General features: G+C 45.5%; 1 protein-coding gene and 1 pseudogene across 10 annotated transcripts in view; both read right to left on the reverse strand.

Annotated features, from left to right (window-relative positions):
- Nucleotides 1–2,367: 2,367 nt before the first annotated feature.
- On the reverse strand, nucleotides 2,368–8,736 carry LOC147830293 (microfibrillar-associated protein 1 pseudogene; annotated as a pseudogene).
- A 193-nt stretch (nucleotides 8,737–8,929) lies between these two features.
- The window catches only part of Pcnt (pericentrin), a 113,330-nt gene continuing 106,899 nt past the window's right edge, over nucleotides 8,930–15,360 (reverse strand). For 9 of the 10 annotated variants that reach the window (XM_087207864.1, XM_087207856.1, XM_087207855.1 and 6 more), the window contains 6 exons: nucleotides 14,079–14,198; nucleotides 13,149–13,381; nucleotides 11,660–11,739; nucleotides 10,552–10,672; nucleotides 9,728–9,855; nucleotides 8,930–9,330 (listed from right to left, as the gene is read on the reverse strand). In XM_087207864.1, the coding sequence (XP_087063990.1) occupies nucleotides 9,287–9,330; nucleotides 9,728–9,855; nucleotides 10,552–10,672; nucleotides 11,660–11,739; nucleotides 13,149–13,381; nucleotides 14,079–14,198 (726 nt within the window). In that variant the 3' untranslated portion in view covers nucleotides 8,930–9,286. Of the gene's footprint in view, nucleotides 9,331–9,727; nucleotides 9,856–10,551; nucleotides 10,673–11,659; nucleotides 11,740–13,148; nucleotides 13,382–14,078; nucleotides 14,199–15,360 lie in introns of those variants that run through there. The other variant, XR_015449997.1, reaches the window with a different exon arrangement.

The raw sequence follows: 15,360 nt of genomic DNA on the forward strand, positions 1-15,360 counted from the left end.
GTGTAAATGCTAATGCTGACCAAAGAGCATCAATGAAAAAAGTATCACACAACCAAGTAACAGAATGACTCAGCCAGTTCACATTGGACACTGTTTCTTATTGGCCTTCTCAGTAGTACCGTGATGAGTACATAAAGTCCCCAAGGTGTTGGAATTGAAGATTATTCATGGGCCTAACAGCATTGGCTTTCTGGCCAAAGCTGATATAATCCACCTCACCTGCAACTGAGTGTCTAAACTACCAGCAAAAGTGACCAAAGCTAAGCTCCCAGGAAGGAGTGCAAATAGCCAAATTCACTATATTGGAACTCTCCCACTGGAATCATTCCCATTTCCCTTGAAAGAAGTAGTGGTTCATTTTCAAAAGAATAGACTCATTCCAGATATGGGTTTGCTATTCCTCCCTGTCAATCAGCAAGGACTTAATGAGTGTTTGTTCCACTGACCCAGGATACCATATAACATTTCAAATGGATTCCCTTTACTGCCAAGAAATGTAGGACTGCATTTTACAATGCAGAAATTGTAGTGAACACAGAGCCTACTTCTGGTGGAGCACTGGGACAGCCTGCTAAAGAAAGGCACAACCTACCTATTAGGTTTTCAGGTGCACACATGTGGGCAGGTACAGTGTGAAGATGGAGTGCTACATTTAGGATGCATTAAATTCAAGACCTTTATATGGCACTGTGTTCCTAATCAAAAGATAACATAGACCTGGAAGTCCAGGATTTGGAACAGGAGTTACCCCACTTCTACTAGTACTAGTGACCCATTAGGGAGGTTGGTCCTTTCCTGTCCTCCAAGGTTTAAATTGCAATGCTACAAATCCAGGCCCTCAAAGAGGACACTCACCAGGGAATGCACCAGTGCTCCACTGGACTACAAACTATGGATGAGATCTAGGAACTTTGGTGTCCTTGCATCTAGGGACCAGGAGGCAGAGAGTGGCTCCATTGTCTTGACAGTGGAGGAGGAAATAGGGTTGTTACATTCAGTATGTAATGGGGAAGGATATTTGTGGAAGACAGGTGATCCATGGTGGTGCATCTTGGTACCCTTTTCCCCAATTGTGACTGGGAAACTAGGGATCTAGTGTGCACTTGCCTTGCTTCTTGGATCCCAAATTTTGCCACCTGGCTGCAGGGGAGGGAGTATGATATGTGTATTGCTTGTTTTAAGCATGCACCATTAGATACCACCTCCAATCTGCGAGATGTGATTTCCAAGCAGATGCTGAAAGGCAACCTTCAGCTGGCCACTCTTATTGTTAGGGCAGTTGCTTGTAGCTAATAGGGTAAATGGTAGACCCAGTGAATTCTCAGTGTGAGCTCATTCCTGTGCTTTTTTCACTTTAAAGTGTACCTACCAGTGAGAGGCAGTGTTACATAAAACTATAGCAATGAATAGGCATTCTCTGAGTCCAAGAATGATGGTGCTGGTAAAGGTGCAGATAAGGAAGCTCATTTATACCTGGAGCATGTTCTTCAGGACAAGTCACTGCCTCTTCTGTGATGGAAAGAACTAGGTCACCACATCAGGATCTCAGTACCGGCCTCTGTTGTTAGTAGTTCAAGTACTCAAAATGGCAGAAGTCAGGGAAAGCCTGCTGAACCAATGATAAGCTTCCGTCCATGCCACTGTGGCCGATTTTTGCAAGAGTTCAATCAAAAGGTACCATGTTAGCTAAAGAAAGATGCTTGACATCCACAGGCTGTCATCTTGTCCTTCAAGTAACATTAGCACACAAGTCCTCTACTGGGCATTTATGTGGAATTGTCTGTCTTCACATTGTCCATTCTGGAAAGTTTATATGCCTCTCCTGTGGACTTCTTTTTTGTGTGTGTAATTCTTTTATTTCTTGACTCACACATGAATGGATTAAAAAATCTGTTCACCCAGAAAACTTGACCCCAACCAAAAATGCAAAACAATTTTCAGTGAGCTTAGATTTCTTGGTATATCCCTCCTATCCCTAAGGTAGAAGTAACACATCGTCCACTTATATGCCCACATTTCTGACCCAAGCTAAGGGACTAGAAAAAGAAACTCAGAACAGTCCCAAGTAAATATGGAAAGCCATAGTAGAGAAACCTAAAATTTCTAGAATGGTTTAAGTGGCTCTAATGTTACGTGGGTTGTGTTGTGTTTTGTGGTTGTGTGTGTGTGTGTTTCACAGTATAACTCCAAATTTCACAAAGCACTTTGAAAGACAGAGCTACCCAGGAACACAAGTATGGCAATAAATCCAGTAAGCTGGATACAGATACCATGTAAATAATGGAAAAAGAAAATAAAGAACCAGACACTGAGAATTCCCCAACTATTCCCATAGTTGGAATAAGTAGATGAATCCAAAGTAATTTTCTACTTCCTGACAGACACCCACTCCTCACTCAAATACATCTTGTACTCCTCTCCTGCTGCCTTTTGTTTAAAGAACTTCGTGTGTTCTGGACACTCTCTTGGCCCCATGCTGAGTTGAAGGAAGTGTTGTTTTCTTGGTTCACAAGGTGGAGGTATTTGGTATTAACCAGAACATCCAAAATTCTTGAACTGCATGACTTTAGGAAGAATAATTTTGTTGAAATGATCCTCCAGCGTAGATACACTGAAATCTCTCTTTTATACCTCATCATCCTCATCCATGAAGAAGGTACTGCAGTATACTACTTCTGTAAAAATGTATATTTTCTCTTAACAGTTTTGTTGGTAATGACTGGTATTTGCCTGAAGCTTAGCTCTTCTCTCTTCCTCAGTGAGGTTTTGCATGTGTTCAATTTCAGCTTTCTCCTTTTGAAGTGCTTCTGGATCTTCTCTGTCCCTCTTGATTCTTTTTAGCCCTTGAACTTTCCATGCCTCATATTCCTCTTCATCATTTTCATCATCACTATTAAGTGCACCCAGGGCAGCTTATTCTCTCCTCCAGCTCTTTTATGGTCTCTTCTACAATCTTGTGCATGTACTTGTGTTTTTTCTCAGCCATATGTTTGGTTTCCTGCTCCAGCTCTTGCTTAAATGTTTCAGCTTCACACTCTTGAACAGTCCTTCCTTCAAATGAAGACTAGTTCAAGGTGAGGCTCCATCTCATCTTCACTGTCTGTGTACTCTGCATACTCAGACCCCGATTCTGACTCCTCTCTAGAATGTCCTTCATCTTCCACCTCCGTGACTTCCATCTCGTTTTTTTGTCTCCTGTGCTTGCTGATGTATCATGCAACAGTGCTACTCTATTTCTTCATCATCAATTTCTTCTTCATTGCTCTTAACATTCCATGTGCCAAGCATCTCCTGCTGAGTCGCTTTCTACCACCATTTCAGGTTCCACTTATTTCCGATATTGAGCCAATCTCTCTTCCACATCTTCACTAATCTGGTTTTATAAGTGTGACAGACAAGAGTCTAAATGAATCCTCCTCCTGCTCCTCAGGCACTGCTTTTGTTCTTGGCTTTGATAATGAGCTGAAATTCTTCATCTTTCTCATTTGATGACTCCATAGGGGCTTAGTTTGGTCTCTCCACAACTTTGCCTTCACTTTCTCCATTGAAATTTCATCTTTATCATGATGAACCAAGGTGGTCCTGGCTACAGGATGAATGGGCATTTTCACAAATGAGCTTGGGATAGACATGTTGCCAACAGCAGCAGTGAGTCCCCAAACTTGACTTATTCCAAACAGTCCTGTGGACTTCCTTGAAACTAATCTTGGGGCTAAGCTGGCCAGGAAGAGATAGGTCATTGCAGCTGAGACTTGGTGCAAGTTGGGGCTTTGCTGGCCACAGCAAATAGGACAGGACAATTGTTGTTGCAAGCAGAGTCACTTGGACATGGAGTGTGAATTGAAGGTGAAAGAAGATCCATGTGTCTAGAGGAGTAGTGATCCAGGCCTAGCTACTGCCATTGCTGGGTTCCTCTCCTGTGCGTCATCTGCTTCCTCAGAAGCAAGTGGGTTAACAGCATTATACCACAGTATAAAGCAGCACGATTTGTAATAGCTAAATCTTGGAACCAGCCCAGATGCCCATCAACAGATGAATGGACAAAGAAAATACGGTTTTTATATACAATGGAGTACTACCTTGCTCTAAGGGGTAAACTTGAGACATTTTTAGGTAAATGGATGCACCTTTAAGTGAAATCAGACTCATGTTTAAATATTGCACTGTTTCTCTTGTGTGAGAAGCCAAAAGCACAAATAGGGACCAAAATGGATGATAGATATTGGGAAGTAGGAAGAAAATGTTCAAATAGGAAGGGGAACAGGAAGGGAAGGAAGGGGAAAAAAAGAAGATATGTTATATACATGTACCAACTCCCCGTGATGAATGTAAGCATTATGTACTGGATACATGTAATGAAAATAAATAAATTTAGACCCCCAAAATAAAAGACCCAATCAAAAAATGGGCAACTGAAATGAACAGACACTTCTCACAAGTACAAGTGCCCAATAAATACATAAAAATGTTCAACATCACTGGTCATTCGAGAAATGCAAATTGAAACAACCCCAAGATTTCATCTTAATCCAGAAAGAATGCCTATCATCCAGAAATCAAATAATAACAAATGCTGGTGAGGCTGCAGGGAAAAAGGAACCTTGGTGTGAATATAAACTAGTATAACCATTATGGGAAGCATTATGTAGATTTCTCAAAAAACTAAAACTAGAAATTTCATTCAACCCAGCTATTTCCCCTCTAGGTGTCTTCCTGAAAGACTTAAAGACATTATATTACAGTGATACATATACACCCATGTTTATAAGAAGCACAATTCATAATGGCTAAATCTTGGAAGTGGCCTACATATCCATCAACAGATGAATGGATAAAGTGTGGTATTTATACATAGTGGAATACCACTGTGCCATAAGGATAAACTTGAGTTATTTGCAGCAAAACAGAAAATGCACCTTGAGACCATAATGTTAAGTGAAATAAATGACACACAAGCTTAGATATCACATGCTTTCTCTTACATGAGAAACCCACATTACAATTAAAGACCAAAATAAAGGACCGATAATAGGAAATATGGAGATAAATCTTTTGGAAAAAAGGAAGGGGACCAGGAGATGAGGAGGGGAAAGGAGAGAATTAAGGTGTGTTATGTACACGTACATACTCTCTACAAGGAATGTGATCATTGTGTACTGCAAACATGGGCTAATCTTTGTGATCTTTTTCTCTTGTCATCAACCACTTGGACAGTTTTCCCCCTGAATGCAATGGTTTGCAGATAGTAACTCTTCTTTGCACATGAGATGGGCCACCTGCTGTACCAGCTAGTTTTGCCAACTTTAATCTTCTGGACCCTACTAATGGAACTTGCTGTAATGTAGCAATTGTGTATTGCTGGCTGCTGCAATCATCCTGTGTACTCCCCCTGTAGAGCACTCCTATACTTGTCAGCTAGTTATAGGGAACTTCCCATGGGGCCACAGACAAGAACTGAGGTGCTGAAGCAGCAGCAAGAATGTCACAGCTCCTTGAGTCATTTACTTAGGCCTCCCAAATCTGCCAGGCAGTTTTGTATATACTGTCTCCAATTTTGATGTAAGACTGCTGTTTACATCCTAGTTTTATGAATTTTGGGGTAGACTGTGTCCTTGCAGCAGGCCTTGTGATCCCTTGGGTTATAATAGGGTCAACTCTTGGTATGGGTCCAGGAGCAATGGAGGTGATGATGCATTTGAGAATCATTTTTTTTTGTGAGGCAAGTGTATCAGATACAGCATTTTAATCTGGTTCCCTTGTCAGTTTTCTTGTTACCCATTACTAAAGATGATCAGCTTGGTTTCATCCAGCAGAGCCAGCAGCATGTCTTGGCTGTTTAGACCTTTCTACCATTTTGTCCACTACATTAAAGAGGTCATGGAAATTGGTCCTAGTGAACGGGTAGTAGTAAGCACCTACATCCCTTACTAAGCTGTGCTAGATGTTGGGAGATAAATTCCATGAAAAACTGGGCCTGCCGCTTTAGCGGTTTCTGGGGATCAAGTCTGGAATATCACATCCCTTCTAACGTGAAAAGTGTTGTATTCCCTACAACCAAGGGATGCAAGGCTCAGCTTATTTGGCTTTTGAATACAACATATATCATACATGGGTGTGCTACTCTAGGCTGTTAAGTGGGAACTGGACCATAAGAGACCTGCAGCTTTAATACAAGCTGTTCTGCTCCTCAACCCTATGGCCTAGAAGTTCCTAGTGCCTAAACTGCCTTTGTAATTAAGGCTGAATGGATGCTGTCCCACTCAAAGTCCATAAGGCAGACCCCTAGGCTTTTAAAACAAAAGTTTTGCCACCTTCTGCTAACCATTCTATTTGAAAAGCAACATCTGACTTGCTCCTGGGTCCTAGCAGAGAATAGACACCCACAGACATCAATTAATAGGCAGCTCCAAGTGCCCATAATGCCCTGGGTGCTGTATGACCAGCAAGCTATCAAGGGTGCAGGCACAAGCCCGCATCACATGGAAGTGCTGCATATGTGTGGCATGATATATATATTCTCTGCCCCTGGGTCCTCTCATATATCATTTTATGACAAGCTAGGCGTTCAGGCATTCAGGCAAAATCTAATCATTCTCGATTGCATAATGGAGCCTTGACAAAAGCTCTTGAGCAGTAAAGTTCAGGGAGCTTTCACGTTGGTGAGCACAACTGAGTGCTGATAGTGGTATGCCTGGAGAGGGTGCAGACGTCCACCCCGTCCTACATGTCTCCCACTTGGCTGTTTAATTTTATTGGTACGTTTTAGGTATACAACATAAGGACATTCATCATTTTATACCTTTACATGATGCATCTTGGTTCTTATTTTTTTCCCCATCTCCCTGCCCTCCCTTCAACCCCTCCACCCTTCCCTATTTACAAAGACTTTGTTTCCATTTTTCCATTTTCTCATATTAATTCCATTGACTGTTCTTGAATCGGATCCTTTATAATAAACTAGTAATCCTAAACAGAGCACTTTCCTGAATCATTCTAGCAAATTACCCAACCCGAGGTGGAGACTGTTCAGAACCTCCAAGTTTGTAGGTGGGTGGGCAGAACTGTGGGTAGTCTGGTGTGACCATTAATCCTATGTCAGCATGCTCAGATTAAGAAAAGCATAGCAGAGTAGTAAAGCACACTTTCACGCATCTGGGTCAGTCATGAAGGTGTGACCTTGGGGACCAATTATATGTGGTCCTTGGTCCCTTCCTCTCTGGCACTGTTCCCCTGCTCTACTTCCAGACGCCATGTACTAAGCATCTTTGCTCAGCCATGCCTTTCCACTATGTTTCTGCCTTGAAGCCAGCCAACCATGGACTCAGTCCCCTGAAAATGTAACCCAAATTAAACCTTTTTAGTTGTGGGTGTTGGTATTGGGTCTCAGTGACAGGGAAGCTGATGAATACACCTGGGGATCCTTCCCCACTGTGGCTGCCCTCTGACACTGAAACAGAGATAGTCTTGTGGGACTAAGTCTATCCCGTGGGTCTGTGTTAACTGTGGGTAACTTAAGAATTGAACTGTGGAACCCACAGCTGGTAGCTTTGAGTAGCAATGGAAAAGGAAACTAGTGGGAGACAAGACTCAACCAGGCCAGGTGGCCAGGAGCCCATACGGACACAGCTCAGGCTCGGGTGAAGTTCTGCCAGCTGTGCTGTCCCTGTGCACCCATCTACACCTGTAAATGTGGACATTTTCCTGTCCCAAACACATCTGTAGGCTTTTCCAAATTCCTTAGTCACCATCCTTGCTTCTAACCTGAAAACCCTCATGGCAAGTGTGGGTGGCCCTAGGTATCTGAGCATGGAATGCCTCATTTTGCATAAACTACCTCACCCAAAGTGACTTGTCGACTGGGTGGTGGACAGGGCAGTTGGCCTGACCCAGTCCTGGACTACTGCAACAGACACCTCGCAGCCTTGGAGAAGACATAGCATCTTCTTCCTTATGGAAGAGACACACACCCTCCTATCAGCAGGTGCCTCAGCCTCTCTCTTGGTGATGAAATACAGGTGGAAGGCTGAGAACAAATGCAGAAGAGCCAAATGAGTAGGCCCTGCTGGTCATCTGCTGTGTGCCTTCAGATCATGTCTGGCCCTCGGTGCTGTGTGCAAGGTACAGACTGCTACAGGGTGCCTGTCTCAGGTTCCCCATCTGCTTTTGGTAACTCGGAAGCCAGGGGGCAGACAGACATTCTTCTTTCACGGAGGGGGAGGGACAGCCATCTCCAGCAGATGTGTCTGTCTCCTCCCGAGTCCCTCTGGTAAATGGGCCCCAGGATTGGCCCTTGAGTCCAAAGAACAGTTTCACTGTTCCAGCACCAAGATGACAGCTTCCGCAGTGGCTCCTCTCTGGGCCACCTCACCTTTATCATCAGAGGAGCCCAATCCTTGCATTCAGTTCCCCTTCTTCAACAACCCAGTGGTTTCTGTTTTCCAGTCTGCTCTCTGACATTAACCCTGGATTAGATTACAGTATTCCCGGGCCAAATTGTAGTTGGTCATGATGTTTTAGGGTCTTTGGGGGGGGGGGGGTTGCATTCTTCATTATGAAAACTTTCAAATAATCATCTACTCACCAACTAGATTTACTTTTTTGAAAGATTTACTGAATCCATACACATGTGTGAACGTGTCACTAAACATGTCTGCACAGCACATGGCTGGGTAAGGGGTCTTGGGCCAGCTGTCATCACATGGCACGAGCACCAGTGAAACACACAGCCACCATCATGAGGATGTGACTTACTGAAACAAAATGGACCAAGTACGGTGGCAGGCTGTATGACAATCAGAGAATGACCGAGGGCCACTCCAAACTGTGGACTTAGAGAAGCCTGATATAAACTCTAAGTTTTATTTTACTGTTCTGCCTATGAGAACAAACTGGATGAACTAAAACCAACACAAGGCCAATCACAACTGAACATTGTTTATATTTTATTCCTTCCTTCTTGAATGTGTTTTAAAACTTAAGTGAAGTGCTTATCTGACACCTTCACAGACAACTGGAAGCCATTCCATCTTGCTCCCTGGAGGAGGTGGAGGTGGAGGCTCCACCCTCAGACACGGAACAGTCGAGCCGCTGTGTGGCAGGTACTGAGGTCACAGAAAAATGCTCCATCTGCCTTTGCACACTCCGTAGAGGCAAGAATACTTGGTGGCACTTGGGGATGGCATCATGGACATGTGAAGAGCACCCTATGCAACACTCCATGATTTCCTTGGAAAAACAGCTTTTCCTTAAACAGAATTGTCATAGCTTAAGAGCCACAGGACTTTATTCATTGTTTAATCTTCTGGCGATAGGATTTCTTTGAAGTAGAATCTAAATGTAATTAAAAATAAGATGGCAATTTGTTACAAGACCTCACACATCTCTTTTTTTTTTTTTTTTTTTTTGGTACCAGGGATCGAACTTAGGACCTTGTGCTTGCCAGGCAGGCAGGGCGCCACTGAGCTACATCCCTGGCCCACCACACAATCCTCAGGAGAAAGGACAGAAAGGCTCAGCTAGTGACTAAGCCCCTGCTGAGTCCTTCACGCCTTTCTGAGCATCTTCACTTCCACTCTTTACTGCAAGCCTCTTAGGGTTAGACAGGTGCGTATTAAGACTGAAACTGACAATGACTAAGCTGCAGACCAGCAGTCTTTACCTCATTACTTTACATTCCAGGGCACAGTTACACTATTTTAACAAGTAATTCAAGAAGAATTTTTATTACCTGGTGGTGCTCCCCCTAGTCTCTGCTGGATCATTTCTAAATGGTGAATATATTCTGTCAAGGAATGTTCTGGATCTTGAGAAGCAGTCAGCGGTCTTTCTAATCTTGAACTTGGGGATGGACTGGATCTTCAAACAAACCACCACATCAAGGGTAAAAAAGGAAAAAAAGAGTTGAGTCTGACAGACGGCGCCATGGCAAGTTAGCAGGCAGACCCATGGGACATCCGTCACCTCTAATGCTATTTACTTCATAGCCTTTCTCATCACAAAGAAAAAGTAAAGGTTTTTAGGAAGTGCTACACAGCGCTTTAAAAACCAACATCTAGCCAGGTGTGCTGGCGTACACTTATAATCCCATCACTGGGGAGGCTGAGGCAGGAAGATCACCATGAGTTTGAGGCCAGCCTGAACTACATAATGAGATCCTGTCTCAAAAAACAAAAACAAAAGAACAAAACAAAAACCAACATCTACATTATGTCTCACAGTTAAAATGACTAGAAACTATTGTATATTATCACATTCACTAAATCTTTCAATTATTGTCAGTTGCCCCACAGCTGATGCCTGAAGGGGGTCCACTTGCCCTTCCCTGGGGCAAAACTGACCACTGTCCAGTCTTCCACCTGGCTGCCCTTCCTCCTGGTCTCCTGGTGGCCCCATTTTTCCCTTTCTTCCTGACACACTCCCAGGGCTGAGCATGTGAAAGAGCCCTCCCCAGACAGAACCACACCTGCCAGCCCCATGCGGGCCCCATGGGTTACTGGTGTGTTCCCTGCCTCACTAGAGCAGCAAAGATGAAGCAGCCGCTTTACAACTGACCTCTCCCTCCCACTGGGGGAGCGGCAGGCAGAGTCCCTGGCGTGGTGGGAAGGCACATCCTGGGTTGGTGGGGACTCTCTGGTTTCCAGCAGAGACAGCTGCTTCCGTGGCACTCGAGGTCCTTCCCCCCGCATTATTTAACAACCAAAGGATTAGGAAAAGAAATTTAAATTTATAAGCTATTAGGAGTCTTAAATGGCAATTTCAAAACATACTTAATGTACCCAAGTTCTACTTTGAGGGTTTTTTGGTTTTGGTTTGTTTTTATGGAGGGTTTTACCAGGATAGCCCAGATTGTCCTCTAATTCTAAATCCTCTTATCTTGGCCTCCTACATGTTGGGATAACAGGCGTGTGCCACCATGCCTGACTTATATTTTTAAAACCTTTGGAGAAACTTGAGTTTGATTACCTGTATTTTACTCTCTCAAGGCTTTGCCAAACCCACAGTACCAGCAGGGGGCTCAGGCTGGGGAGCTCTGCAGGGCTATGGGTAAGACATGGGGGGTTGTCCCACCTCTACTAGCTGTCAAGGCTTCTAGATGGCTTGAACTGACAGAGTTACCAGGATGGCCCAGGCACCATGGCAGTCAGCAGTGACTCAGTCAGCCCAGGGCGCCGTGGCTCACTGTGTCCTCTGTGCTGAGGAGGAAGGACGCTCATGTCTGCCACCTTGAGACCGGGACAAAGGCTCAGCAGAACACATTGCCTCCCACTCAGCCCTCTGCTCTTGCAAGGCTGCTCTGCACAGGGTGGGCAGCAGCAGAATGTCACAGACAAGATCTGATTGACCAAAATTAAGCAACAAGGGTCTGAAAGGGAGGCTGTGCTGCCTGGAGCACAACTGTGGAGAGGAAAAGGACACCCTGCTGCACGCTAGTCCATAAAGACTCCGCACACTCAAGCTGCTGTGCCTTCTGAACTCCTCTGAGGAAGCCTCGGTCTGAGTATTCTCTGGCCTCTGACAACTGCACTGACTGAATTTACCAGTTCTCCTACTGTGCTTTATTTTATTGCATTCTCATCGAGGAACGGTCAAAACACTGATGTAAATGGTTCAGGTAGGAAGAGAGGCTTGCAAGTCACAGTGAACAGCAACTGAGTCCCACCTGGGTGGGGGGCTTTGCCTTGCAGGAGTGAGGCTCCTTTCCGATCTACTTCTTGCCATTTCTTAACCAGAAAACGTAACCTACAAATAAAAGAGATGGAGCACATTTTAAACCAGAGCAAAGCAGGAATGAAAGGAGAAACGCAAATCCCAGTGTGAGCAAACTACCAAGCTGGACATGCTGACTACAGGCGACCCAGCACCACCTCACTGGGTCAGCTATGGGCTACCAACCCAGTGCCATGTGGAAAGCTGCCTGTGCTCCCATGTGGCACAGAAACCTTCCCACGCCAAGACTACCACCCCCGCAAAGTCATCTGTCCCTCCGCTGTATCCCACCCTGGTTCTACCCTGACCCCAACACAGCTTAGCTCAGGCCTCTTGGACTCTAGGCCTTGGCTATTGCACATACAAGTGCAGCACCAGTGACAAGGGACAACGCATGCTCCACCTGGCTTTCAGCACGCTCTAGGCCTCATGCTGTCCCTGATGCCACTGTCCGGCAGTCAGGGCAGCCTCCCAGCACAGCTCTCCGAATAGCAGCAGCTCCCTCCTCCTGATGTAGAAGGCACTGCGCATCCTCTGCCCCTCACAGGGACATGGGGCCTGCACCTGGCTCACAGCTGCATTTGCGTGCAGCCATATGTGGGTCTGGCCACCTCCCCCATCCAGCAACCAAAGTGCTTCCTGAAGAGGGGATCCTTCCAATGGGTCGGATGGATAGAAGGGTAAGTGGACAACAGATGCCAGTGGTGGGCAGAAGTCAGAGGTGTGGGAACCTCGCCTCCTCTGCTTCTGTCCAGCACTCCAGGTGGGCCCACCCTGGCCCAGGAAGTTGACTCTTCGGACATCAGGGAGCAGAGACAGCTGCTCAGTCCTTAGTGGAGCAAATGTTTTAGAAAATTTTAAATTTTTGAAAATTTTAAAATTACAAAATGAAATGAAGTTTCAACACTATTACTTCTGAAATGACCAAAATTCCCAGTAGTGCCAAAGAGGGGAACAGTGCCTTCCCAGGGGAGCAGCAAGGGTGAGGTGGGTGGGCAGGGCTTGGGTCACTGGGCACTCTGGTCCCGAGAGCATGCATAGGCTCAAGACTGGCTGCAACCTCAGGGAGTCACATACTGTGTGTGTGCACCCAGCCTCCCCTTCTGTGACATAAATCTAACAGAAATACTAACAACTGAAATTCACAGGATGAAATGCAGTTTAAAATGTCATTTGATGTGCCTATTGGGAAAAAGAGTCCTGGCATGAGGTCTGTGAAGGGGTGAGATAACCCTTTCTGTATAATGAAAGGACACCCTTAAATCTTAGAGTCCTAGAAGTGGCAACTTCACACAGTACTTCTGGAAAACAGGTGCCATCTGTATTCTGAGGCTTCAAGTGTCATTCAACTTGAGAGAAAACACTGTAGAGTTTCAAGGAATAAAGCCACTTAAACACCAAGAGTAGGTGCTCCCCACTGGAGTGGTTGCAGCGGCATTTACCTTAACACTGCGATGACCACCCTGACAGCAGTGCGGAACCTTGTGAAAGGACGAGATGTGGACATTTTCTTATCTGCTCTGGAAGGAAATACCCCCAAATGAGCAATCATCGAGAGCGTTTCTTGTTCAGAATCCTGGAATCCACCAATCAACAGTAACAGATACTTCTTCTGATAAATCAGAGCCTTTCTAAAGCTCTCTGCTCTCAAATAATGAAGATACAATTTTTCCACCTAAAAAAAAATCATCACAGGAAACAAAGACATCTTGTTGACACACCTTGCAAACACACTTATATGCTGTCTTTTACAAAGAGCCAGACGGGCTCTTTCTGTAGCATTTCATTAGAGGCCAGCTCTGAGCAACACCTATAGCCAGGAACCACCCTGGGATTGATCAACCCACCTTGTGCTCATCGCCTGCTCACCACAGATCGCCATATGAAGCCCAGGGAAGGATCTGTGAATCTCCCCCCAAGGAAGGTCCAAAGAGGGCAGGGGAGGAGATCTCAGCATGGGTTCAGTGGCTGACATGGGAGGGGACAACTGTGTGGAGCCAGAAAACCCACACAAGAATTGGTGCTGAAACTTGTTGATCTGTTTCCTCTAGTGGGCTCCTGGTTTGAGCTACACTCAAAAGCCATGTTGATGGCAGGTTTCTTTGTGGCAGACAGTCACTGCTTAAAAGTATAGACAGTGTCTGCATACCATCAAACCAAGTTTCTCACTTCCTGTCTTTGTAGGGACCTGACTGCTAGACCAGCACTGTCCTCCTTGTAAAGAGGCACACTATGGGTCTGTGTTAGCAGCTACACCCACCAATAAGAACTTCATGGTCAGGAAAATGCTTTGGACTGTAATGAACCAATTCAGGATTTATCCAGCACCACTGACACTTTGTACGCCCACATCCACACGGGCTGGGGCTTACTTTGATGTTGCAGGTGTTTGCTTCCTCACTTGCAGCCAGCGTGGGGCGTCCAGAGTCCGGGTGTTGTGGCCAACTCTGTGAAACGGTTCTGTCTTGCCTCCATGCAGGCCTGCTCGACCTCTGTAACAAATACAGTCAGCACCATCTACAGAGCTGTCTCAGGTAAGAGGGTCTCGAGAAATGTGACTCAGAAGTGAGTAAGGCAAGAGGCAATCATCCAGCCCGAGGGAGACCAGGCTCAAACACCTCATTTCTTCCAGTGGTCCCAGGACTTTGTAGGAGCCCAGCTATGGCATTCTGAGACATAATTCCATTTTGGCCTCCAGTCACAACTGAGACCTCAGTGATCTGGTGATGCTGTGATGCTCCAGGACCAGATTACACCAGCAGGAGACATCCTGGGAGGAACCAAATCCTCATCTGCATAGTTCCTCATTGTTCTTGGATTTCTGCCAACCCCCCCCCCCAGTCTTTTGTTACATCTTGTTTATCCCAATGTGAGATACTGAACTCTCTGCATTTTATTTGACATTTGTTTTCTCCCGATGTATGGAATAAAAGGTGCTGCAAGCTCGGGGTCTTTTGTCTTTGCTGCCCAGAGCAGCACTGATCAGACCCAAAGCTCAGCTTCTTCTCCAAGTCTCATTTTTCTACCTTTCCTGTATAAGTTAATTTGCCTTGTGCTGCCATGGCTCAGAGGAGACTAGGACTCGCTGGCAGAGGTTCTAGTAACTTCCTCCTTCCCTGTTCCCTACATTTGGTGCCCGATGTGGATGTGAATAGGATCCAGGGGTGAACTCGCCTGTGAGACAAACTCGGAGTAAAAGAGACAGCACAGGGATCTCCCAGGACGATTTCCGGACTCAGACGAGGCACACCGGTGGTAAGAGCGTCCAGCTGGGGGTAATTTTGTCCTGGAACATCACAGCATCACCGGATCACTGAGGTCTCAGTTGTGACCGGAGGCCAAAATGGAATTATGTCTCAGAATGCCATAGCTGGGCTCTAGCCAGGAGAACTAGGCCTAACCAAATGATTTTTCCCTAAAATTATGTAGCATTTCTCCCAACACCAGAGCTCTGTGAGCCACCCTAGCAAACCAATCAGACCTGAGATGAGGACGATGGGAACTTCAGGTCACTCCTGGGGACTGTCTTCAACTGAGTCTCATTCTACCGATCGCCCTCATCTTGGGAAGCTGACATCATAATTGAGTGCAGGTGTCTGGCACCTAGCTGGCTGGTGGGAAAACCCACACATCGTGGCAACCAGGAGTACAGTG

The sequence above is a fragment of the Heterocephalus glaber genome, unplaced genomic scaffold, assembly GCF_053883595.1.
Source record: "Heterocephalus glaber isolate CG9 unplaced genomic scaffold, H.glaber_assembly_v1.0 deba00000122, whole genome shotgun sequence".
Lineage (NCBI taxonomy): Eukaryota > Metazoa > Chordata > Mammalia > Rodentia > Bathyergidae > Heterocephalus > Heterocephalus glaber.